The 27,134-nt window shown below is 38.6% G+C and overlaps 1 protein-coding gene across 3 annotated transcripts in view; it reads left to right on the top strand.

Moving 5' to 3' along the window:
* LOC111153760 (glutamate ionotropic receptor AMPA type subunit 4) overlaps positions 1–27,134 on the top strand; it is a 388,143-nt gene that overhangs the window by 254,583 nt on the left and 106,426 nt on the right. For all 3 annotated transcript variants that reach the window (XM_022512979.1, XM_022512980.1, XM_022512981.1), the window contains exon 4: positions 16,885–17,069. In XM_022512979.1, coding sequence (XP_022368687.1) covers positions 16,885–17,069 — 185 coding nt within the window. The remainder of the gene's footprint in view (positions 1–16,884; positions 17,070–27,134) is intronic.

Genomic DNA, 27,134 nt, shown 5'->3' with positions numbered 1-27,134 from the left:
AGCGTAGAATGATGGATCAGACGAGGGAGGACCCGTGTATAAGCCCTGGATATGGAGAGCGCCTGACTGTATGAACCTGGAGGCAGCTGTCCCAGGACTAATTAAGCCAGAACAACCCGCATGTCACCCAGCAGTGGTGATCCCAACCCTTCTGTTACCTTGACCCTTGAAGACAGCTCACGGGACATCAACATCTCAGACTTTTTGCACTCACAATTAGCCCTAATAATCCAACACTAGTACTTCCTTCGGGAATTTATCATTCTTCATTTTCTCTTAACAAGTAGAGCTTCACAAAAAGAACTATTCTAAAAAGATTTTAACCTAATGAATTACTCAGTGTTTTTTTTTTTTTCCTGTAGTGTGTATGGTTAACTGCCTTGTTAGCCTTTGCAGTTGTAAAAGGATGGTACCAGTGTTTTAAAGCAAACAGAACTGCCTTAGCATTATGAATATCTACTGACATGTAATGCAGAACTCCTTCCATGTTCCCTTCTTTAAAAAAAAAAAACAAAGCAAAACAAAACAGTTGAAATGGAGCATTAGAAGCCAAATATACATCACAATATTGTTTACAAGAGCAAAAAAGGGAACAATGTCAACAGGGAGATAAGTGAGCTGTAGAGAAGCCTCATGTCACAATAGTAAGCAGCCCTTAACGTGGTGCTTGTTAAGTTTTGAATAGCATAGACAAGTGTTTTATGGAAGAAAAGTTTACATACAATATTAGAATTCTTCTTGGGGGAATATAAATGAAAAGAACGGAGAAAAATTCAACAAATATTAATAGATAGCTTTGGATGGTAGATGCATGGGTTTTTTTTCTACTTTATGCCTGACTCTTTCATGCGAGTGCTCTCTCCCTCCATCTCTCTCTCTCTCTACACACACACACACACACACACACACACACACACACGAATTGCTTTTATAAATAAGAAAGTGTTAAATAGCTACACTTTTTAAAAAAATCTGTGGAAACCTTTAAAAAGTTATTTAGTTATGAGAAGTATGCTTACAGATTTTAAACTACTTCTCAAACTCTCGATCTCGACATTATAGGTAGGATGGTTAGACAACAAGGCATAAAAAAGAAGCAAGTAAATGAGAAGGTGTACTTTTTTGAGCAAAGTCTCTTTTTATAAATTCTGTGCTGATTTGCCATCTGAGACCTTGTTGAGTGATCTGAGAAATGTTTGATTACCTGATCGGGGCAAGAAAGACCCAGGACAATGCCTGTCATGGATGAGAAGTTATCCCATCTCACACTTCATCTGCTCTCAGTCTAACTGCGCATTAAAACTGAGATCAGAGCTCTTGAGGCACAAGAAAGACAAATTGGCAACAAGCACATTTATTTTATATGGTTACGTCTCTCAAATAGTACATTTGGTTTATCTTTAAGATATTCTTCATTTAGATGCAGCTACTACATTATTGAAGAGCCTTTAAAATTTTTAGGCTGATGCTTAAATTTAAAGACTTAAGTAAAGGCAAAAGGAAAGAAAACCACTAAGGAAAGGGGAAGTTAGTTTCATTTTATATGCAATTTTAAATATTCATGGAAGGGATTTTGGATGGAAAAAGAACATTCCAGTACTACTTAGTTTCTGTTTATAAAAGCCAAATAGCTATATTGCAATTTAGTAAGAATATGTTATCCATTAAACACAAACATGATTTGTTACATTTTAGCTTTTTTTTTGTATTCCTCATCAAATTATCAGTGAGCATGGATTTGATCTGAATTACATTTTAAAAGATTTTATTTTTAAGTAATCTCTACACCAAACATGGGGCTCAGACTCAACCCCAAGATCGAGAGTTGTGTGCTACACCAACTGAGCCAGCCCAAGTGCCCCTGAATTACATTTTAAAATGAAAAATTAATATATTGTATACAATAAACAAAAATGGAAATAACCTAAATGTTACATAAAATACGAGGCATCATGCAATGGCATACTGTGTTACCATTAATAATTATGCAACTCTATATTTATTGGCCTAAAAAGATACATATGATCTATTATTGAAGATAAATGGAGTTATAAAAAGCAGTGAGTAGATGTTATATTCTTTGTAGGACAGTGCTGCACTGATGATTGACCAATATCAAATGAGTTGTTAAGTATATTGCATATTATCTCTATAGGTACAGTAGATCTCATTTTGTAAAGTAAAATGTAATAAATGTAAATAATCTAAGTGTAGCAAGATGATAAAATGATACAGGAGAGATGGAAGGGGAGAGACAGAATAAGAGGAAAGGGAGGGAAAATGGAGTGGAGGATGAGAGACGGAGACAGACTGAGAAAGAGAGAGAGAGGGAGAGAAAGACAGGGAGAGACAGAGAGATAGACTTCCAGGTCCTCATTTCACAGGTGACTTTTTATACCCTCTATTCCTCCAGTACTGATTTCGCAACTGACTTCTTACAGGGGGCCCATCATTTCTTCTCCCTAAGACTCAGTTCCCTTAAATGTTTATAAAGGGAGAGTTGAGTTCTATCTTTAAAATTCTGTGATTGCTAAACATGAGAAGAGCACTCAGCCACATTCAGTAAGTGCTCAGCCATCTCCAGAAATTTTAAATTATTTTTCTATTGGGTTAGTTCATCTACAAACACACCTTCCCATTCTCTGGGTCACTTGTGATCATCAGCTTACATTTGGTAGAATAATAACACTTGCCTTGCACTTAGTCCAATAGTGTATGAAAAATGGTGTCATGAGACCATGGAATTATATTTGCCAGGAATAGATGTCCCATGACTTTGGATTTTACTCTTCTCTCTTCTGGATCCAAAGGAAGACAGGAGACATGATTGGCTAGATTTGTATTCATATTGTTTTACGAAAGGATCTAGATTAGATTAGGACCTAGATTAGGAGAGGCAGACCCTTTCCTTATTCTGTGTTATAAAAGGAATTTATCATGAGGGTTCTTTCTTAAATAAGGGATGTTAAGAATGTTTTTTTTAAATATATGAGTCTGTAGTCTAAATATAAAAATTCATGTCTGAGAATTATATCCTTGGTGATCACCTTTCTTTAGATTCCCTTCCTCAAATGGCAGTTGTAGAGCAGGATTTTTAATAGGAAGCAGTGAAATTCAGGAAAGTATACTAGCTTGGGAGTCAGGAGACCTGTCTGATTTTCTACCATACCTAACACATACCTTGGTAAAGCATTTTTGGTGGATGGAGGGGCATTCATATTCTCAAAGTCAAGAGTTTGGACTACATTATCCCTCAAATCTCTGGGCTGCAACTAGTCTGTGAGGGTTTAGATTAGCATGCTAGGGGAATTGGAATGCAGAAGCTCTCCATTTCCAATTACAGGGAGAGTTTATATGTTTTATGTAAAACATATACCTACGGCATAGCTGACATTCTATTACAAAATTCAGAATCCCAGTTTATACTCTTCTGCATACAGAACCACCCCACATGTACAAAGAGGTGAGTCCCAAAGAAAAATAAAAATCCTTTTAACTCTAGGGTTCTTCAATTTAATTTTGTAATGCTTTTTTTCCTTATTGTACTGAAATAGTACTTAAGGGTGGTCAGTCAATGGAAATTTCTAGAATTATTAAACTTAGAAAGGGGTATCATAAATAAAGCAAACCATGCTTAAGGAGGTTAACAGTGTTTGGGGAAATATACCATATAGATACTCCTTTAACTCTGAGTATCTAACTGCAAATGGATGTATTTTTCAGAAATGAACTATAATATATGTTCACAAATACCCAGCACTAAAATCAGATCTTCTTAGACAATAAGAAGCTTTCAACAAAACAATAGTTGAATTTAAGTATTGTAATTATATTAATATTATTTTGAACCCTGAGGGAACATTCAGAAATTAAAATAGAGAACATAACTCAAATTTCACATTTTAAAAAGGTACATAATGAAGAAATGTGCCCTGACTTTATGAATTAATGTATGGAATGCCTTATAATAACTACACAAATAAAATCAAACTCACTAGCACAATTAATTTGATTAGTGACATTAGTTTTGTCAAAATGAACCTGGAAAACCATGAATTTCAATCAAATGTCAGTGATACGTAGTTTAGCTTATTGACTCAGAGAGAAGCAGACTGATTTCCTGATTTATTGCCGTATTCTAAGTATTTGATGTAAAAATGAATAGTTCAGTCTGATTTTTCAGCCTGATAATACACACGTGGCTCAGATTTGTTACAGATATAAAACTGTGCGCAGATGTTTCAATATCCATTTTAATTTTCAGGCAAATTTATTCTAATTAAAAATGCAGGTGCTTTTTGGTTTTACTATCATAATAACTGTTCAGAACACCACTCCCTAACCCCTGCATCAGCAGAAGCTACCCCATACCATGATTCGAATAGAATTTGTGAAATGATGACCTTGTAGGGTTTTGTGACTCTAGGAGGGAAGATCTTCGGCAAGCATATAGATAGATCTAAGTAGTAATCCAAAAGCCTTCTCTCCAGATTCGACCTAATTCTGTGATTCAATGTTTGATATCCTTAGAGAAGACAGTTGTTGTATGTATGTCCTGAGCAGTCCCATCAGTAACCAAACTGAACCAGAGGGCAGCATTTGTAAACTGTTGCGAAGGAATCCACTGTGTTCATTTTTGTACTCTTCTCATTTGGTGTAACGTTTGGCGCAGATCTGCTGGAGACTGCTTGGGGCAGCGTGGCGTGGGACAGGCGCGTCTCTTCTCTGTGAGGCTGGAGTGAAAGCCCAGAGCACACATCCCTAGCTTCTATGGCCGAAGCCATATACAGCGCTCCTGGGAGATCCCCCTGGTACCTGGAACACTTTGCAGGCAGGGATATTCCTAGGTCAAAAATGAATCCTTAATAGGGGAATAAAATTAATCCAAACAGAAGGGAATTAAGTGTTCAGTATATTACAGATGGTATCATTGAGGAGAATAAAAGGCAGACTTTAACATCAGACTGAACGAGGCTCTGCCAATTAATAGCAAAGCAATCTTAGCCAAGAATTTAACTTCTCCTTCATCCAGTTTGCTTTACATAAAATGAAGATAATAAAACTAACACCGTGCCCATAAAGCACTTAATATCATATCTGCTTCAGATTAGGTAGGGCTTCAATAACTTATAGGTATTTTTATTATCTTTATTATTATTATATTTAATCAGGTGGGGGAAGGGTATGACATAAAATAGGCAGAATTTTTACCCTTGCTGTGCAGTTCAGTCTCATTCTAGATTTTTTCCTTCGTGTTGAGACAAACCAAACTAGGGAAACAAAAGTGAATAAGAATTCATGTCATGCTTAAAGAGAACTAGACAGATAAAAATAAGCAATTACAAATTATTAAAATCCAACATCTTCAGATCAGCAGCTGTGCCTCACTGTATACTTAGTACTTTCAAAAATAGCATATAGTGCTTGCTTGATCAATAATTTATTAATTAATTCAGTGAGATATGAGCTGTAATTACTGTACAAACACCTAGGGAAATTTAAAGAAAAAAGGCAACTCCCTCTGAAAGGTCAGAGAAGTCTTCTTTTATTTTTCTTTTATTTTAATTCCAATATAGTTAACATACAGTTTAATATTAGTTTCAGGTGTATGATATAGTGGTTCACTTCCATACTTCACCCACCCATATATCACTCCTTAATCCCCATCACCTGTCGCCCTATCCCCCACCCACCCACCTCCCCTCTTGTCCCACCCACCTACCTCCCCTCTTGTAACCATCAGTGTGTTCTCTAGAGTTAAGAGTCTGTTTCTTGGTTTGCCTCTCTCTCTTTTCTCCCCATTGTTTATTTGTTTTGTTTCTTAAATTCCACATATGAGTGAAATCATATGGTATTTTTCTTTGACTTATTTTTGTTAACATAATACTCTCTAGCTCCATCCATTTTGTTGCAGATAGCAAGATTTCATTCTTTTTATGGATGAATGATCTTCCATTGTATATATACACATATTTTTTAGCCGTTCATCAGTCGATGGACACTTGGGCTGCTTCCATAATTTAGCTATTGTGAATAATGGTGCTATAAAACACAGGTGTGTGTATCTGTTTGGATGAGTGTTTTGCATTTTGGAGGTAAATACCCAGTAGTGTGATTACTGTATTGTAGGGTAGCTCTATTTTTTAACTTTCTGAGGAAGCTCCATACTGTTTTCCACAGTGGCTGCACCAGCTTGCATTCCCATCCACAGTGTAAGAGGCTCCCCCTTCTCCACATCCTCACCAACACCTGTTGTTTCTTGTGTTTTCAGTTAGCCATTCTGACAGGTGTGAGATGATATCTCATTGTAGTTTTGATTTGCATTTCCCTGATGAGTTATGTTGAGCATTTTTTCATGTCTGTTGGCCATCTGATTGTCTTATTTGGAGACCTTTTGTTCATGTCTTCTGCCTATTTTAATTGTATTATTTGTTTTTTGGGTGTTGAGTTGTAGAAGTTCTTCAATATTTTGGATACTAACCCTTTATCAGATATGTCATTTGCAAACATCTCCCATTTCGTGGGTTGCCTTTTAGTTTTATTGGCTATCCTACTCTGTACAGAAGATTTTTATTTTGATGTAGTCCCAATAAGAGAAGTTTTCTAAAATGACCTAAAGCTGAGACTTAAAGTAAAAGTAGAAGTTGCAAGTGAGGCTGAAGAATACAGACTTCCTCAGCTCAAGGAATAGCCATCAGAACACAGTAAGCAAGAGAGAAAGAACCTGGTTTATTTGGCGAACTGCCAGTCTTCAGTGTGACTTGAGCAATGTGTAGCTCAGAGAGACAGTGAGAGAGATTGGTGTGGAAAAATAAGTGCTCCTCCCACCACCACCCCCAGTCATTTCTGTCCTATTCTTCCTTCATTTTTCTTCATAGAACTTAGCACCTCTTTTGTTATACTTTAAGTTTTGTGTATTTGCTTATTGTCTGCCTTAGTCTTGGAGTGTAAGCTTCATGGAGGTGGCATATGTTACTCTTTTGGTTGTTCCTGTATCTGCAGATCCTGGAGCAATGGTCTGGCATACAGTAGACACTCAGTAAATACTCACTGAATGAAAATGAAAGAATAAGTAGGGACGTGTTTATGGAGGATCTTAAATACAGTATTTTAGGAGAAGTATCAGCAATGACATGACTTGATGGTGGAGGATAGAGAAAAGTGACAAGTCCGAGAGTATCCCTTGGGTTTCTGTCTAAACCGACTGAGTTCTTGGCTAATGACCAAATATGTAATTCAAGAATAAGACTTAAGTTTTTGTTTTTGTCTTTGAGAGGGTATGGGATGTTGAGTTATACATTATGAGTCTCCTAGAGTCGTGGGGAGGAATTCCCTCAACTACCCAGAATTCACAAAGTACATCCCTCAAAGGGACAAAAGCATTCTACATTCACTCTGCCATGGGGAATAAAAGGATTTTTCTTAACAGCTATGGAGCAGATTACTATATGTAATAAAATCCTATATTCACCATCTTCATTGCATAGAAGTCAAAAGTGGATGATTAAGAAATTGAAATACCTTGCCTTAGAACCAGATAGTTGAAATGAAAAACACAGTTGTTGCATTTGAAAGTAGCTGAGTCAACCACTGAATCCATCATTTGTCACTTGGCATGCTGTTCAAGAAATCACTCTTTCTTTAGATGATCACCTCAGTGTCATTTCCCCACTAAAGAAATTTAATAGTGAGTAATCAAATGTATTCACTCTCAGTCACTGACATGAGTTTACAATTACTTCTTGGAATTGAGCGAGCCTCAGTGGGATATAAAAATTAGGCTAATCATATGGTGAATACTTACTTCATCCTGTGTTTGTTCCCGCTAGGAACAGAAATTGTCTTGATAATTGTATGCAAATCCTTTCACCAGAATCATCTAAAGAAAATTATGTACTGCTACTCCTTTTCTAAAGAAAAGACAAAAGTAACGTTTTAAAATATCACTTTCAAATCAACCAAAATGAATGGTTTTGGCTTTGTGTGCAGAAGCCAGATCCAAATTAATATTATTTACAGTACACAGTCTGGCATGTGAGGGTAACTAACTGATATTTAATATGTTGTGTAACACTTCTGTGTGTTTTGTTGCTAGTGATTGCTTTCATGATTAATTAATGAGATCTATTGGACTCAGACTTCAACATAGGGTAGAATAAATTAATTGGGTCTCTTCAGAACGAGCATTCTATACGGAGCATTGGCTATCCTCAACCAGTGAACCAGCTTTTCAGGGTTAGCTGAGGATTTGTTTTTATAAACCAAAAGTATTTCTGTGTTTAGCATTTAGAATAGAATTTTTTCTAAAATGGATTTCAGATTTCCTTTAATACTGAATTTTTTTGAGGCTTATTTCAGCCTGTGTTAATGACTCAAGATGGTTGCTGTAAAGATTGATAATGGAAAGTGTAGAGCAATTTCCACGGATACCCTAAGGAATGCTGAGATGTGCAAGGCTCTTGGCTCCTACAACTCATGACCTCCCTCGGGCCTGTCTTGGGAGTTTTTGCATTTACCTGCCACATTATTTTTGCATCTAAATGCATAAATTAAGTAGTTTTCAGGCCACTCTAATTCCTTTGAATATTACTGACCATCAATTCAGAAGTCATCTCTAATGAAACAGAAGACATTGCTGAAATTCGAATATTTTAGACTAACAGAAATGACAGCCTCATATGGTTCCAACCTGATAAAATGAAAATCTCCTGGCTCTTCAGTGGGTGAGTACAGAATGAGGGGGAAAGGATAGTATTTGGAGAGAAGTGAGCAACTGACATTGTCCTTTCTTCCTGTTTGTTTGAGAACTATTGTAGATTGGAGGAATTACTGCATTACTGAATTACTGCATTACATTAGATTCATTTTACTAGCCTCCTGTTTGGTTCCCTTTCCTCCTTTATTTGAGTCCATCATTATAAATTCTAATATTATGGAAGTAATTTTATAATCTGTCTCGTATCTGCTCCAAAACCTCCATGTTTCTCTGTGGCCCCCAAAGTAAAATTTAACTTTCCATTTTTAATTATTCAAATACATTCATTGAGTGGCTTTTAGTCACCAGGCGCTCTTCTCGCACAGTGAGCAGCACGAAACTTGCCTCCCTACATGAGCTTGCCCTCTAGTGGGGGCAACAGATGATACACAAGATGAATAAAATGCATAGTATATTAGGTGATGATGCTAGGGAGAAAATACCACAAAGAAGGGAGTGTGTCAGCTCAGGACAACAACGTTGACACGGTGGAGAATGAGATGGGGATGCCCTCCTTGAAGAGGGCAGGTGGGTTAAAGACCTGACGGAGGTGAAAGGATGAGCCTCCCAGACCCGCCTTGCAGAGTGCACTGCAGGGCAAAGGCTGGTGGAGAACAGAGCTGGAGGGAGGGCAGTTCGCTGGCTGTGTCTGAGAGCAGGTGAGCTGCCGATGAGGTCAGAGAGGTGGCAGGCCGTGTGCAGCAACGAGAGGGCTGTGAGCTCTGAGTAGGTCTGCTGGCTCAGAGCCGTGCTATCACCAGTCCGAAGGGGGCAAAGGCAGAGCAAGGACACCTGTCTCAGGAGAGGGCTACAGATTGCGGACAAGAGAGGGCGCTGGTTTGCACGTGGGTGGCGGCCACAGTGGTATTTGGGAAAGACATTCGATTCTCTGAGTGCTTTGGAGGATCGCACTGACAAGACTACGCTAACATGCTAGCTGTGTTCCTGAGAAGAAGAGGGACCCCGGCAACACAGCCTTGACCTTACTTTCCAGTCTCATCTGCAGCTCTCCCTGTCCGCTAACACGGGGTTCAAGAGCCCCTCCACTTGAGAATGGGGACCTGAGTTCACATCGTAGTTCTGCCACTTGCTAGGGCTACCATCACATAGCTCACCCTTATCTCTGTTCCTTCATCTACCGGGTGGGGATGATCAGACCTACTTCACAGGGCTGTCCTGAGGTCCAGCTGAATTGTTAAAGGGTCATAAAGCTTAGTATGCTTCTGAACCCACCACACCACAAACCAGTCTCTTGACAATTAATAATCTGTGAGGCATTCCTCAAGCTTCCTGCCACTCAGCCCTTAGCTCCTGTGCTCCTCACCATCTCCGTCCTTCAGACCATCTTCACCTGTCATTCTCTCTGCAGGGAAGTCCTCTCTCTGAGGGCCTCTGTCCCTCCTCTCAATTCAACACTTTGCTTTCCCAAAGCATTGCCATGTGGAGGAAGTTTAACGTACAAAATTAGGTCTTAAGTACTTTAAAGTTTTAATATGAGACAAACATTATTTGGTTGCCTCTTAATTCACAGATCTGCATTTTAATCTCCTTATAAAGATACAATAGTTGGAGCACCTGGGTGGGTCAGTCATTTGAACATCTGACTCTTGATTTTGGCGCAGGTCGTGACCTCAAGGTCCTGGGATTCAGCCCTGCATTGGGCTTCAAGCTCTGTGGGAGTCTGCTTGGGTTTCTCTCTCCCTCTGTCCCTCCCCACCCTCCTAAAATAGATGAATTAAAAAAAAAAAAAGATACAGTGGTTGCATTTAGTGCAAATTCAAATTGTGAATTTTTTATAGTGTGATATAAAAAATATATAATCAGAACTGTGAATTTTACATAGTGTGATATTTAAAATTGATAAAATCTCAACTTAGGAGCAAAATAATGACCATATAGAAATCATTCCAGACATTTATTCTGATTAGGAAACTAGTGTTTAGTTATTGGAGTTTAAAATTATGCAAAATTTTCAGGAATGCCTTTCTTACGTGAAAAGAGATTGTCGTCCACTATGAAAAGATACTAATAAATGCTCATAGTGCTGAGGAGATAGATGATTCTGGGGGCGAACTTGCAAAGATATCCAGTTTATTCTTAGAGACTATTCAAAATCTACAGAGACGGTCTTTAGAAAAATGGATGCCTGTAGCAAGAGAGAAAATTGGGTTTCTCAAGCCTGTGTCAATCTAGCTTACTGGTTTGGGTGAGGAAGGAGGTGGCTGCCAGGCCTTATCACCAGAAGTCACTTGACATCGGAAATCCAAGTAGAAAAGTATGTGCTTCTCCAGGATATCATAAAAAACCTAATTGCCCTCTGAAAACAGGATTAAATGACCACCAGTAGAACAGATTGATGTCACGCCCAAATCCTCGTCCTCCATATCCCGATGTTACATGGATCACCACTAAGCAGAGTCATCCTTCCCCCGTCTAGCATCCACTCCCCTTCCCCTGTCATCTCAGCTGGGTGACTTCAGTATGGGCTCCGAATGGGCTTTCCTGTTTCCTGTTAACTCCATCCCCTGTATTCCCACACCTCAGCTGAATGGTTGTTCTGCAGCACATTTGTCATTCTCTTCCTGAAGTCCTTGAGGAATAAAGACCAAATTCTGTGATATGAGAGAAAGCCCTAATGACACAACCTTTGCCTGTTTCTCTCTGCTGCCTTTGGAGCCCTTCCCACAGTCCACACCAAATCTGTCCATATCCTCCTTGTTCTTCAGAACACATGAGGTAAACTGAAGTGTTTGAGGTTCCCAGATGTGACCCGTCATGCTGCTTCTCACTGCCGAGCCTTGTAACATTCTGACTCCTGTCTGTGAAATTCCCTCTAATTCATTCCTGCATTCAGACAACTCTTTGCTGAGCATCCACTGAGCACAGGGACAGTCCCTAACTTCATGGAGCCTACAGTAGAGGGCAAAGACCTAATCGGATCATCATTCAAATACATAGAAAGTGAGCTAAAAATCTTGGAAACAAATGTACAGAAAACTATGAGAGCTTGAAGAGCTAAGGGGGAAAGTGATCTAGTCAGGGTTAAGTGATGTTTGCAGTGAGCTCTGAAAGACGAAAGAAAGCAAAAGTGGAAGGAAGCAGTTTTTTTTTTTTTAAAGGGAATAGCAGCTTTTTGCAAAGGCACTAAGGTAGAAGATGTGTGGTACCTTCTAGAACATCTGAGAAGGGCAGTGTTGCTGGAGGATAGAAAACAAGACATTAATGGTCTAAAATAATACTGGAAAGAGGGAGGAGACAAATATGATTTGGGTATGTATCAGAGAAGAGTAAGAAAATACGGGCACTGCAGGGAAGTCCATAGAGTTTCTGTCTATAAAAATGAATCTAGTATGGAAACAAGTGATTATATAAATAATAGGTTCAGACATTCTTTGTGTTGAAATGAAATTTTCCAGTGGCCTTGTTCTAGAAAAGGCCAAGAGAATGAAGAAAAACATGGTGTTAGAGCATGTCTGGAGGGAGGTGTTCAGGGCCTTGAACCTGTGGCAGATGGTTGAAAATACTTGCAGTACGCCTGTATTCATGAGGGTTAGGCTCATTTGCAACTAACAGAAACTTTAAAGAGTTAGATGACCAGATTTACCTGTAAGATGGCATCTGAATTAAATATGCACGTGGAGTGTCGGGTTCAGGAAACAATAAATGTTCTTGTCAGAAAATACTAGAGGCTTTAGGGAAAATCCAGGACCCAGAATGACCATCTTTAAAGATGGATTTTCTGTTTTTACTGTTGATTATAGACAAGGGAAAACTCAAGACTTTCCATCTTCTGTCAGGGTTGCGTGTTTGGCCTCAAACTGCGTAAGTTAGAAGATCTTTGTTTATTTTCACTCTGCCCTTCTTGAATTCTTGAACTGTGCATAGAATAAATGCTGTAGTCACAGCTGCAGATCATTTTAACTGAGCTGCAAGGTTGGTTACTCCTCCTATGTGCTGAGACCTTGGAGTCCAGACAGGAGGCTTTGAACAGGTTGTTTTGGTGCTAAGCTGCTTTGGAATGAGTCCAAACTAAAGGGTTGCTAAATCCGTTTGGCAGTTCCAGCATGGTGGCGCTCAGTGCGATGCGGCCTCCGTCACCTCGTTCCCTCTCAGACTTAGGTTAATACGTAGCACAGCGCATACTTCGAGGCCTACATGTTAGTGTATGGGGTGCCGGGAGTTGTGCCCAGACTGGAGACATTGGTAGTGCCGCGGTGGGTGCCTGCGTAGCCGTTCCCAAGGTTGATGGGAGGGCTGGTACTTGGAGTAAGAACCCGCCACCGCTGCGTCCCTTTGCCGCTTCTCCTTTGGAAGCTCATCAACACTCCCCTCTCCCCAACCATGGGACAGACCCAGTCCTCTCTTTGCACGCTGGTTCCCACTACTCCGACCTTGATGATTCTCTGTCCCGCCCTTATCCTACTGGTTCCCACAACGTAGGAGCTTCTCCATCCCATGTGCATCATCATGGTCCACCCTTCATGGCATTACTTCATTCTCCTGATGAGACTCCTTAAGAATGTCTGCACTCTCACCTCTTCTCATCTTCTCCTCAGTTTCTTAGCCGTCCGAAACACGACTTCTGTACCTAGCATTGCACACTGCTCAGTGTACCCGTGAACTTCTAATTAAAAAGCACTATGAGCACTTTTCAGTCTTGATCGAAGGGAAGTCTTTTTAACAGCTTATCAGTAACTCTCTTCTGTTTGAAATTATATGCACCCTGACATAAATTTCTCCTGATTCTCCTCCTCCTCTGTGTACAGATAGTTGAATCAAATAACTCTCGAAAGAGAGAACATCAAATAAAATAAAACCCAGGTCGTGTTGCTAGTAGCCACATCTCTGGATGGTGCTACTCATCCAAAATAGGTCATTCCCCTGGATGATAGAAACATTGTCGCTGTGCATGGATGCGGTCATTCGGGACAGCTCGCATCACTGTCCTCAGTTACCAGCATAATTGATAATATCACATGGCATAAAAACATTTTAAGCAGTGTTTTTATGTATAACCAATAGTGTTCTTTAACAACTATGAAAAGCCTTTAATTACTTACTAGAATATAGTACTGTGATTTTCTCCGTGGTACACTTTCACCACTATTCTGATAAAATTATTTTGGTGGTTTATACAGTACTGTCATTTGTGTAATGGTTAGTTATTTAGTAAGTGACTAGATAGTGAATTCCTTGTACAAACCAGAATCTTGTCTTTATCTTGGCAAACCTTAAAGGATCTTGGATATAGTAGGTTTTTAGTAAATTATATTGAATTAAAATGTTAGGCAGCTTTTCTAAAGTCAAAGCGAGACTTAAAAGATCCTTTACAGTAGCAAAGTCTCCGTTAGTCTTTTGATATGCACCAAACCCTGCAGTATTCATAGCCAACAATATCGCCTTACAGATTTTCTAATAACTAGGAGATACAAATCATAGCCGGATGTAGAATTAGTATGACATGACTTGTGATTTTCTAGTTTATGTAACAGCCAAGTTACATAACCTCAGACTCAACAGCAGTATTTTCTCCCAACTCACAATATATTCCCAACTATCTTGGCAAATAAATAAGACACACACATCTGAGTAACACTGAACAAGAGAGCATATGAAAATCAAACATAGCTTATAAAAGAATTCCAGCTTCCAGCCTATAACTGCATGTCCTTTGCACTGCACTGAAAAGATGCCATTTATTTCTTACTATGATTAATGGTTCTTCTTAGGCAGCCAACTTTCTTTGCCATTTAACAAAGATTGTGTCCTAGGGTTTTCTCTTATTTCAGTTCTTGTGTCATTTGTAAATTAGACAAATTGTATAACAAAAATTTGAATTTGAATTATAGTTTGGTTTATTAGTGTGAATCTTGAAGTATCTCTTACACAACTGGGAACATACATTACTTTCATCAGAAGGTTTGTGGCTGTACAATCTGTAAAGGTCCTGTAGGCAGGAAAATAACAACCTGGATGCCTAGTAGTGATGTGAAGCCTGATAACCACATGTTGCCAAAAATAAAAAAAAAATAAAGTAAAAAGGCAGTATATAAAGAACACTGTCAAGCTATGAATTGATCCTAGGGCACAGGACGACTACTTTGATGTGTGTGGTTAGTATTTATAATTTTTTTTTCAACATGCAAAAAAAATCAAATGACATGTCTTTGAATTATTTTGGCATGACACTAAATAAAAGGAGAAAGAGGGAAAGTAAGATGTCAATTGGAATTTTTTAAAAGAACATGTTCATAGGTGTCAAAAATGAATAAAAGGAACATTGCCTTGCTTCCTATCAGAGAGCAAGTCCCTGTAACAGAATAAATGAGGCCTGAGCGTGTACACGAAGAGAGCACTCAGACCATCCTGTTACCTAGGTATCAGACAGCAAACAAGGGGAAGAGTCCTGGGCTTGGGGTGGGGGCTAAGGGGAATCTAAGTCAGATCCGAAAAGACGGTTACAGGCATGCGTTACAAAAGGAAAGACTAAATGGAGCACTAGATAGACCAGAATAATTACAGAGTAATTAACATGCCCTCTGTCTTCCTCTTGGGGGAATTTTTTTTCATTTAGATAAAAATGAATCCTGACTGCCACAGTATTTCATTTGGCAGGATACCAGGTAATTTATATTTCAAATATGATCTCATCATCGGTTCCATCTGTTAATATTAACCGAGCATCCGTAACGTTTGAAGCTCTGACTTATAGAAAATTTACCTGAAAATCAGAATCCTTGAATCTGAGAGACTCATACCAATCAGAAACCTGAGTAAATGCCCTCTTATCTTACAAGTGTGTGCATTCATTTAAGTCTTCACTTTTAATCCACCCTGTTCTACACTCTGACTCCAGGGATCAAGGAAGGCAGAAACCACAGTCAGCTGCCATAGGATGAGCTCAAATCAGTGCTAGACCTTCTTAAAGAGGACCAGCATTTTTTTTCCTTTTCATGTTAAGCAGCAAGTGGAAAAAAATCACTGGTTACCAGGCTCTGATTCTAACCTGTTCCTATTTATTGGCTCTTCATAGTTTCAAAGACTTTTCCCTTCTACTTATATGCCAGTTGAAAACTGAGAGCTGGAAAAAGCAAGACTTCTAGGACAGTGTTGGCCTGAAGAAACACTCTAGGAGCTGTGTTCCTAAGTTTGCCCTAGCTTCCCTAACCCAGACCCCGAGACCTTTGACTTCCCTTCCCTTCTGTGCTGGTTGGTACAGGGAGATAAGGACCAACAACAGGGCACAGACCACCCCATTCTCTGGAGGACTGTCTCCAGCTAGCGAACATTCCCTTTTTCAGCAAGCTTGGATGAGTCTTCTCAACCTTCAGGACCCAGCGCAAGTTGTTCCTCATCTTGCTGATGTCCCAGCAGGCAGATTTAACCAAACCTTCTTTGGGCCCACAATGGACATTGAGTACAGCTTTCATTACAGTGTCTTAAACTGAGTTGCATTTGTTTATTTGAAGGTCTTTCCTCCTCTACTAGATTATGAGTTTGAATGCCTGGTGCCTCGCCTAGTAGCCATTCAGTTCACCCGCTTTCTGTATCACCCCTGCTAAAGAGACGAAGAGTTAAATAATGCCTTCTCCCCAAAAAAGGTGGGGGTTGGGGGAAAAATAACAATGGCTTCTCTGTTCACAATAATGGATCCTCAGTACACACTGCTGCGTTAGATTTTAATATCCTCTTTTCCATAGCCGAGCCCAAAATGTCGCTACCGCCTCGCTCAACGGGAGCACATGTTCAAAACAGATGTTCACAATTAATTCTGTCCAGTGAGTAGAATTAACAAAAATAATTTATGAAATTTTTATTGCTTACAGTAGTACTGAGTTTGGTTTTTGGTTTATTTCATGAATATGTCTAAAGCAATGTGATGTTCTCTCTACTAGAGGGATTGTGAGAGTTTATTCAAGGCAGGCTGTTCTTCCTTCATTCAAGAAATATTTTTAAGGGGTGTTGCCCCCAAATAAAAGAACAACCACTCAGATCTTTAAATTTCTCAGCATTTATTGTATATTTGCAGTATAAAAATGTTGACATAGACTCAGTGCCTGCATAAGTTATTAAGGAGGAGGAGAGAAAGTATGTTTTTAGTAACCCTTCTGGATTTCTTTCCTCACTAGGGTACTCAATACTTCAAGCTATTATGGAAAAAGCAGGACAAAATGGTTGGCATGTCAGCGCTATATGTGTGGAAAATTTTAATGATGTCAGCTATAGGCAACTTCTAGAAGAACTTGACAGACGACAAGAGAAGAAATTTGTAATAGACTGTGAGATAGAGAGGCTTCAAAACATATTAGAACAGGTAAGTCCTGGATTTTATATTATTATTACCCTAGACCTTCTACAAAAAGTTGACTTTTGATTTACTTTTCTCCCATCAGTATTTTCTCCAAACCATTCAGTCTGAAGTACAGAGTTCAGGCATTTTCATTCCATGATTCATCTCTAAGACTAAATCGTAATCCTTTATCACCAAAGGCCATTTTGGTTCATAGGTCTCAGTATAGTGAGGAGCACTATTTCTCACACATTTTAAAGACCTACCACATAGTAAGGACCTTTTGTGAATCACCAAGAGCTCTTGGCCTCCTACGTTCATAAATATAAGTTTTGAAGATTAATGCCATCGAGAATCTTAGAGAGTTTTAGTATTCATCATTGTGTGCTTTTTGTAACCTTTAGAAAAAGCGCTACATGAGAACGAACATGAAATAGTAAAGCATGAAATAAAACCAATTTAAATGGCATACTTCTTCTAGATGTGTAGCTCATCTTCTTCTGATGTTTTAAGTGCAATGCCATCACAGTGAGGATGGTTTTCAACTCTCTTCACAAATGAATCTTTCAACAAATACTCGTTGATTTGATTTGAAGTAGATAGGAAAAGGTAAAATTGAGCTTTGTTATTGTGTTAAATGATAGGAAAATCTCATCAAATAAAGGGTAGCATTTGCCTTCCTCCTCACCCCACATCTTGATAAGCTTCAAGTCGTATTTGGCCAAAATTGCGGTGAATGAATGCCACCTAGTGGTTTTGGGAATCTTTGCTCCTGCCTTATCTATAGTAAGCCATTCGATCTGAGACAGTACAGTAGCAAGATGTTTTGTTACTTTGTTGTGTACAGTATGCATAATAATATGATTGGATTTGTAGAAGTAAACTTAGCAATTTGTAGCTTTATTTAGAACAAGAACTTAAGTACTCAACTAGAAAAATCAAAACTGAAATATGTTTTAGAGATTCCTATTTCATATTGAAGAGCCCTACACGAAATGCCTTTCAGTTTCCCTCAACCTTATCAGAATTTATAAAAGTTAAAAGTAAAAAAGCATGGCGTATTTCTTTTCAAGGTCTTGTGAAGCCAGTCTATACTGTAAGAGGCAATGACAGTATTCAGTTTGTTAATTTTTCATGGAAGAAGAAAAAAATCTTGATTGAAGAACTATGTTTATATTATATTGGAAGACAGTCATTTTAACCCTGTATGTCGCTTAGGTTTATTCCTAAGGGACTCCAAAAAAATCATTAAGGTTGCAACTATTCAAGGTATTTAGAAATTTTCAGCATGTATTTATGGAATCCAAGGAAAAACTTTCTGACTTGTCATTTCAGCTCCAACTCTGACTTTTCTTAACTCTGACTCATTTCAGCTTTAACTGTGCTCTCCCTCCCTCTCACTGCTACCCGTGTTGAGAGTTTGAGTTGTTTGATATGAACAAATGAAGCTTTATAAATACCTCCTCAGGAATCCCACAGAGCAGTTAGTTCTGAGAACTCCCAGAATTGCCATGTTCCTGTCAGAGGGGAGGAAGGCTCAGAAAGACCCTCCACTTAGCACCTGTGCTTGAAAGACTGTGTCTGGAGAAGGCAGTGCAGGGCCTATAGCACACTTACTCATTTCAGAGGCTTAGCTAGTTTCTAAGAAGAATATCAGAGTACCCCAGTGCTTTGGATAAACTCTTGCCTTAAATAAAATCTTGGCAGGGGAAATGATAGCTTTTTTTTTTTTTTTTTTTTTTTTTTGTCATCTCAAAAGCGTTTTTTATATTCTTAGCCTTGAGATATGACTAACATATAATGTTGTATGAGTTTAATGTGACAGTGTGGTAATTTAATAAATAATAGATCTCAAAGTGTTTACCACAGTAGGGCAGGCGAATGAACAATTCTTTCTCTTCACATGGTTACCGTTTTTGATGACAGGAAGGATGAGAATATTTAAGATCTACTCTCCTGACAACTTCCAGATACATAATACAGTATTGTTAACTGTGGTCACTGTGCTGTACAATAGATCCCCCAGAACTTAGAAAATGGAGTGTCTGCCTTTTCTGTGTCTCTCCTTGCTGAATTCTAAAAGGTTTCTTTTCTCCTGTGACTGCATAGTAATCATGAGACTTTTTCCCTTTAAAATGCCTTTCAAGTATAAACCGAATCAGTTGTACCGTATCTACTATATTATGAGAATATAGTGTACTCGAAATTGTTCTATAAAGGGGCATCTGGGTGGCTCCGTGGGGTAGGTCTCTGCCTTCGGCTCGGGGCATGGTCTCAGGGTCCTGGGATTGAGCCCCACATTGGGCTTCCTGCTCAAGCCGGGAGCCTGCTTCCCCCTCTCTCTCTGCCTACCTCTCTGCCTACTTGTGATCTCTGTCAAATAAATAAATCTTTTAAAAATAAATAAATACATAAATAAAATAAATTGTTCTATAAAGTTTTCCCTAAGAAAAGATGTTTTCTTGATCCTGAACATGATTTTTTTAAACTACTGATACTTTAATTCCTTATAACTCTAGGCTAAATCATTTTAAATGCTCCTTGGTTTTACTCTTGACTCATCCAAACACAAGAGCTGGTCCAAACTGTGTCAAGAGTTTCTACATGTTACCCCTGTATTTCTGCAGTCTCTTTAATAGTTGAGATAACAGTGGAAGACAATTTCAGAGAATCAACCAATGCCTTTTTTTAAAAAGTAAAATGCTAAATAATCTTGACCAAAAAAAATGCTTTTGAAAAGAAGTAGCCATCTTTCAGAAGATGATGAAGTTAATATGATGAAGATAAGGGGATGTGTTGGTAGATTCTAGAAAGATGAGCACACTTAATATTGGCATGCTACCAATAACAACTTTGTGGATATTTTAATTTGTATCATTTTTCAAAAACATAATGGAAATAGCTTCCACAATTTTCTCTTAAAATCTGTGAATGGACAACTGTGTTTGGAGAATCACTTCATCTTCTGCACATGTTTTCCAAATTATTGTTGTGCCACAAACTGTTTAGTTCTTATAAGTGTATTACTGTTTGTTCTTTTAGCATCTCTTTTCTTTAATCACTGCCCAGAAGAGTTAGATAATGTATCAGAGGTTTCAAATTAATTACAATTTGTTGTTCTAAGAATTTTACAATATCTTTTTAACTTAATTACAAATATTCTAAGGCAGTGGATCTCAAACAGTAGTAGGCTTAAGAACCACCTGAGATGAGGTGTCAGCCTTGCTAAAAATGCAGAATTTTGTCCGTATCTTTAGATAGTTTGCTTGAAAAAGTCTGGCTGGGACCCAAAACACTACCATAAAAACAAAATTGTAACTAGAAATCTGTGATAAGTACAACACAGCTAAGATGTCTATTAAAGCTAAAGTTCTTTCTATAAAGGGTGAGTAAATTAGTGTTTCATATCTATAGTTTTAAATGTGTGCTTTACTTTTATTTTTTTTAGTTTCAGTGGGTTTATTTTTTTAGTATTTCAAGTTTTTATTTAAATTCTAGTTAGTTAACATATAGTGCAATATAGTTTCCGGAGTAGAATTCAATGATTCATCACTTATATATAATACCCAGTGCTCATCACAGATGCCCTCCTTAATGCCTGTCACCCTCCAGCCCATCCCCTACCTACTTCCCTCCAGCAACCCTCAGTTTGTTCTCTGTAGTTAACAGTCTGTTTTATGCTCTGCCTCCCTCTCCTTTTGTTTTCTTTCCCCTATGTTCTTCTGTTTTATTTCTTAAATTCCCATACGAGTGAAATCTTAAAGTATTTACCTTTCTCTAACTGCCTTATTTCAGTTTGCATTGTACTCTCTAGCTCCATCCATGCTGTTGCAAATGGCAAGATTCATTCTTTTTTATGGCTGAGTAATGTGTGTGTGTGTGTGTGTGTGTGTGTGTGTGTGTTTACACCACATCTTTATCCATTCATCAATCGATGGACACTTAAGCTGAATAAATAGTTTCGTTATTGTAGATATAATGCTGCTGTAATCATCAGGCTGCATATATTCTTTTCAATCAATCTCTTCGTATCCTTCAGATAAATACCCAGTAGTGCAATTGCTGGGTCGTAGGGTAGCTCTATTTTCAACTTTTTGAAGAACCTCCATGCTGTTTTCCAGAGTGGCTGCACCAGCTTGCATTCCCACCAACAGTGTAGGAGGTTCCCCTTTCTCCACATCCTTGCCAACACCTGTTAGTATCTTGTGTTGTTGAATTTAGCCACTCTTACAGGTGTGAGGTAGCATCTCACTTTTTTTTTATTTGTATTTCCCCGATGATGAGTGATGTTGAACATTTTTTATGTGTCTGTTAGCCATCTGTATATCTTTTTTGGAAAAATATCTACTCATGTCTTCTGCCCACTTCTTAACTGGGTTATTTGTTTTGGGGGTATTGAGTTTGATAAGTTTTTTATAGATTTTTTTATACTAACCCTTTATCAGATATGCCATTTGCACATATCTTCTCCCATTCTGAAGTTGCCTTTTAGTTTTGTTGATTGGTTCCTTTGCTGTGCAGAAGTTTTTATCTTTATGAAGTCCCAATAGTTCATTTTTGCTTTTGTATCCCATGCCTTTGGAGACGTGTCTACTAAGAACTTGCTGCAGCTGATGTCAAAGAGGTTGCTACCTGTGTTCTCCTCTAGGAATTTGATGGTTTCCTGTCTCACATTTAGGTCTTTCATCCATTTTGAATTTATTTTTGGGTATGGTATAGGAAGGTGGTCCAGTTCCATTCTTCTGCATGTGGCTGTCCAATTTTCCTAACACTACTTGTTAAAGAGACTGTCTTTTTTCCATTGGATATTCTTTCCTGCTTTATTGAAGATTAGTTGACCATATAGTTGTGGGTCCATTTCTGGTTTCTCTCTTCTGTTCCATTGATCTGTGTGGCTGTTTTGTGCTGGTATCATACTGTCTTGATGACTACAGCTTTGTAATATAGCTTGAACTCCAGAATCATGATGACTCCAGCTTTGGTTTTAGTTTTTAAGATTGCTTTGGCTGTTTGGGGTCTTTTGTGGCTCCATACAAATTTTAGGATTGTTTTTTCTAGCTCTTTGAAAAGTGTTGATGGTATTTCGATAGGGACTGCATTGAATTTGTGATTGCTTTGGGTAGCATAGACATTTTAACAATATATGTTCTTCAAGTCAATGAGCATGGAGTGTTTTTCTATTGCTTTGTGTCTTCCTCAATTTCTTTCGTAAGTGCTCAGTGGTTTTCAGAGTACAGCTCTTTTACATATTTGGTTGGGTTTATTCCTAGGTATCTTACGGGTTTTGGTGCAGTTGTAAATGGGATTAATTCCTTGATTTCTTTTTCTGCTGCTATGTTATTGGTATATAGAAATGCAACAGATTTCTATATGTTGATTTTGTATCCTTAACTTTACTGAATTTGTGAATGTGTTCTAGCGATTTTTTTGGTGGAGTCCTTCAAGTTTTGTATATAGAGTATCATGTCGTCTGTGAATAGCGAGTTTGACTTCTTCCTTGCTGATTTGGATGCCTTGAATTTCTTTTAGTTTTCTGATTGCTATGGCTAGGATTTCTAGTACTACATTAAATAACAGTGGTGTACAGTGGACATCATGTGTTGTTCTGACCATACAGGAGAAGCTCTCCATTTTCTCCCACCGGGGATGATACTAGCTGTGGATCTCCCACATACGATGTTGAGTTACTTTCCTCTTTCCCTACTTTGTTGATGGTTTTTATCAAGAATGGTTACTGTACTTTGTCAGATGCTTTTTCTGCATCTATTTAGAGGATCACATGGTTCCTGTCCTTTCTTTTATTAATGTGGTATGTCACACTGATTGACTCACAGAGTGAACCACACCCTTGCAGCCCAGGAATAAATCCCACTTGATTGTGGTGAATAATTATCTTAATGTACTGTTGGATTTGATTTGTTAGTATCTTGTTGAGAATTTTTGCATCCATGTTCATCAGGAATATTGGCCTGTAATTCTCCTCTGTAGTGGGGTCTTTGGTTTTGGAATCAGGGTAATGTTGGCCTCATAGAATGAGTTTGGAAGTCTTCCTTCCTTGGATTGCTGTTTAAAATAGCAGTTAGCCATTCCAACATCTCAGAACATGAGTTTCAAAACAACTATTTGAGAATGTAGTTTAATATATATTGATTTTTCTATCCTAAATTACACCATAGGAAAAAATGGAAGAATTTATATAAATATTACCTATTGAGCTTGAAGGTAGTAGAAATATAACAAAACTACAAAGTTAGATCTACTGTCATATTGTTTGTATGAGGCCACAATAAAACAACTTGGCATTTTTGGCCTTCTGACCCCATTGGGCAGTTTGGTTCACTCACCTACAGAAAATAATTCGGGGGGGGGGGGGAACCACCTAAAAGTACTTTTTGAATATTTGTTGAGTTCGTGATCAGTTATTAAAAGTGTCAATTTTTACTTTAATATTCCTCACTCTCCACTTGTGGTATTCATCTTACCTAGTTTTCTTCTTCTAACAACAATCAATTATTTCCTAATATAGCTAAAAATAACATAGCTGGAATCAAGAATTGCTTTCATATCAAAATTAGTGCTTTATAGTGGGAGCCTTTTTATATTTTATTTTCGTATATATCCATTGATTTTAAATCCTGAACTCGATTACTTGCAGAGTCCTGATAAAGTCAAAGACCTTACCAATTGAATATTGAACTCCCAGTCAGATTCATATGTTTAACCCAGTGACAAAAAGGCTACAACAGATTTTATCTTAACTGTCTTCTTAGCCTCAAAAATTATTTGAGCAAAATAGCACTTAAGGGTAGTGGTTGCTCACACATTTTACTCCACCATGGGGGGAAAAAAAAGCAAAGGTCACACAGGTATATTTCTGTGTTCCTATAGCCTGTGAAACCCTTCTCTTATAACTCCCAGCTCATCCTCTGGAATATAGGCATTACACAAATGGTGGGGTAGCTTATACTCTCTGCTACCTCTTTTCTTTGCTCAGTGGGCTTATATCCCCAAAATTATAATGTTTCCAAAAGAGGTGAATATTTTCTACCCTACCAAGTCCATGTCGGGAGAAGATGACAGGGACTAACCTTGCAGGATGAAACAGCTATTAACCAAAGAGCTGAGAAAGTGGCTCATAGGCATCTTGAACTGCCTGTTTATTGCACATCTCAAACGTAATTGGTGCCTCTTTCAGCAATATTCCCCCTTCCACTTTATAAAAGGGAAATTGGGGTTTCCATTAGACTCAGTGGGACTCAGATAATTGGCAAAACCAGCGACCTTCCCATCTGTTGCAAATTAATTAGAAAAGCCTAAAAACCACAGTGACCTCTCAGAGGTTTATTGCCTCACCAGAGGAAACCAATAATCCTGCCTCGGGCACAATCAGTTGGAAAGAGGGAAATTTCTCACACACGGAAATGTGGTCACTTGCACCTAAGTGGTGAAAAGTGCACAAGGTCCCAGTTAATTTAATCTAAGTCTAATCCTGCCTCCCTGTCCGAGTGAGATGTCAGGTGCAGATGGATATTTGGCAGCTTGCCAAATATGTGGCCCCAGATAACGTCTGTTTATCTAGAATCTGCATTTATGCATTTTCACACATCTCTAACATAAATGACTACACTAAATCTAGAGTTCCAGCCACCTCCACTTCCAAAAACATCTCTGACTTTGAATAAAGCATTAAAAAGAGCCTGCCCCCATATGCTGTAATCGGTTGAGTCATTATCTAGAAGGAAAGGAACATTCTGTTTACTTTCTGATAACCATAGGGTCATTTTTTTTCCCTCACACTAACACCCCGCCCCCAAAAGAAAATCCTTAAAAACAAAAGTACAAGAGACAGAGGAGACAAAAAGAAGCACAGAGACAAGAAAAGCTAGCTTCAGTCATGAGGAATAGTCACTACAGAAAGGGCCTCATCACAGGGGGAAATGGCTTTGATTATTTGAATGGTGTCTGGAAGGAGGAAGCTGCGTGCATTACGACAGCAGCAGAGACAGGACGGTCCGCACTTTATTTCTGATGCCCCCATTCAACACCTGTGTGCCGGACATCATTCCAGGCACAAGGGCGCTGTGCAAAGATGAGCAGAGCTGGCCCTGCACTGGGCGCGCATACACCCAAGTTGGGAGCTCAGAAGTGGAGTGCGGAGTGGCTGTCCACGCAGTTCTTGATGGCTTCGGAATCAGAAACATTACAGCAGGTGTCAGGAACTCAGGGAATGTGGTGACTCAGTATAATCCAGGCAGGCCTCACAGGGAAAACAGACACTTAGGTTGAAAACGCATTGCATTTTCCCAGGAACAGTGTGGAGGGGTAAGGATAGTCCAGATGGAAACAACCTAAAAGGCAAAGAGTTCTGGAAAAGCCCAGAAGGAGAACACTCCTTCTGTGTGATAAAAATTGGCTGGGGGGCAAAGGCAGAAATGGGAGCTGAGCAATAATCAAAGATAATGCTGCAAAGACTCGAGGTAGCCAGCATATGGATTCCTCCTATTGTGTTTAGCTACCTGTCTTTCTTGTAGAACTCGTATCTCCCTCAGAGCAGGGTCTGTACTTACCTTTACCAGTATATCCCCAGTGATATGAACGGGTATCAAAAATAATTGTTGAATAAATGAAAGTCAATCTCAATGAGCTTCATTTGAAGACACAGGCAGGTGGGATCTTGTTTCTGTGTCTCAATGACGAGCAGCCAGAAGCCCTTTAAGGTTCTGGAAGTAAGCCCTCCATTCCCTGAGAAGCTTTCTTGTCCAGAAGACCTCCCCCGCCAACGATGGTGGGAAATCAAGGCTTTCTGGTGTTTGTTGTATTGGCTGAAAAAGCACAAAAGTTTCATTTCCATATATTAATGTAACAATGAGTGAGATGCAGTGGGAACAAACCGGGCACTCAAAGAAATTACTACAGCAGAGAAATCATATCAGCAATTTCCCACACAGGGGCACTTGGCAAAGCTTGCTGAATTGCCTCCTTATAAAGCTGCTTTGTCATCCTGAGCTCTGCTCAGTCAGGAGCTGCAACGAAGTAAGGGGACAGAAGGTTATGTTTAAAACTGGGAAGTTTACTTCTTTGATCTTACTTTTTAGCTGAACTGATTTGAATGCGCAAATCCCATCACAATGCACTGGGTTTGTTGTTTTCATAGAAAACAGAAACATCTTTACAGATCTCAGTCAGACTAGTGCAAATGGAATTTGGTGGGAGTTAGAAAGGGCTCTCTAATTGACTGACTCTCAGCAACCGTAACCATGGTTGCAGGAATTCCTCATTTTCTTACAAAGTTTAAAAAAATTTAAAAAAGGGAAAAGTAAAGAAAGCAAAGGATGTAAGTTTTTTGAAGAGGAAGGAAAATATGGTTGTGAGAATGCTAGTACTTTTTTCTTGGACGAATTGTGGATTCTAGGCATTGATTGTGTTCAACTAAATTTGTTCTGGTTGATGCTCCAAGAATACTGCTTAGAATAATTTCCATTATTGTTGTTGACACAAACATTCAAAAACTCAGTTTCTTTTGAAAAAAAGGACAATCTGCTTGACAATTTTAGAGAAATAAGTTAGTTTTTCTAGCCTTAAATAGAAAGCAGCTGCATAGACTTACCTACTGTAGTTTAGAGAAAGGCAAGTAATACCTCTTATTAAGTAGAAAATAGAGGATAACTTCATAATTTATTTCATCTACTCTTTAAATATTTAAAAGGCAGTGAGATTAACAGGAAGCAATGCAGCCAACTATACCTTTGAGGGCACTCTTCTGAGTCTTGTAAACACAAATATAACCACGCTTTATAAACTCTGGAGTGTTTAGAGTCAACAGTTCGGTGGTAGAGTGCCTTCCCTGCCAATGAATGAAGGGACACATCTTCTTAATCAGTGTGATTTGGTTAGAAAGGTAATAACACAAATCCATTCTGAACCCTCCCCATGATTGTACACAACTTCGCTAGTGATCATCTAGATTTTCTCTGAACTCCTATACAACTAGTGCCAAGATTAAGTTGAGATTATGGAAGGAAATTTAAAGTGTACTTTTTACCATAAAAAAAAAAAAGAGAAAAAAGAGGGAGAATAAATTCCACATGA

Source organism: Enhydra lutris, unplaced genomic scaffold, assembly GCF_002288905.1.
Source record: "Enhydra lutris kenyoni isolate GAN:26980312 unplaced genomic scaffold, ASM228890v2 scaffoldscaffold34, whole genome shotgun sequence".
Lineage (NCBI taxonomy): Eukaryota > Metazoa > Chordata > Mammalia > Carnivora > Mustelidae > Enhydra > Enhydra lutris.
This window is presented reverse-complemented; position numbering and strand designations above follow the sequence as displayed.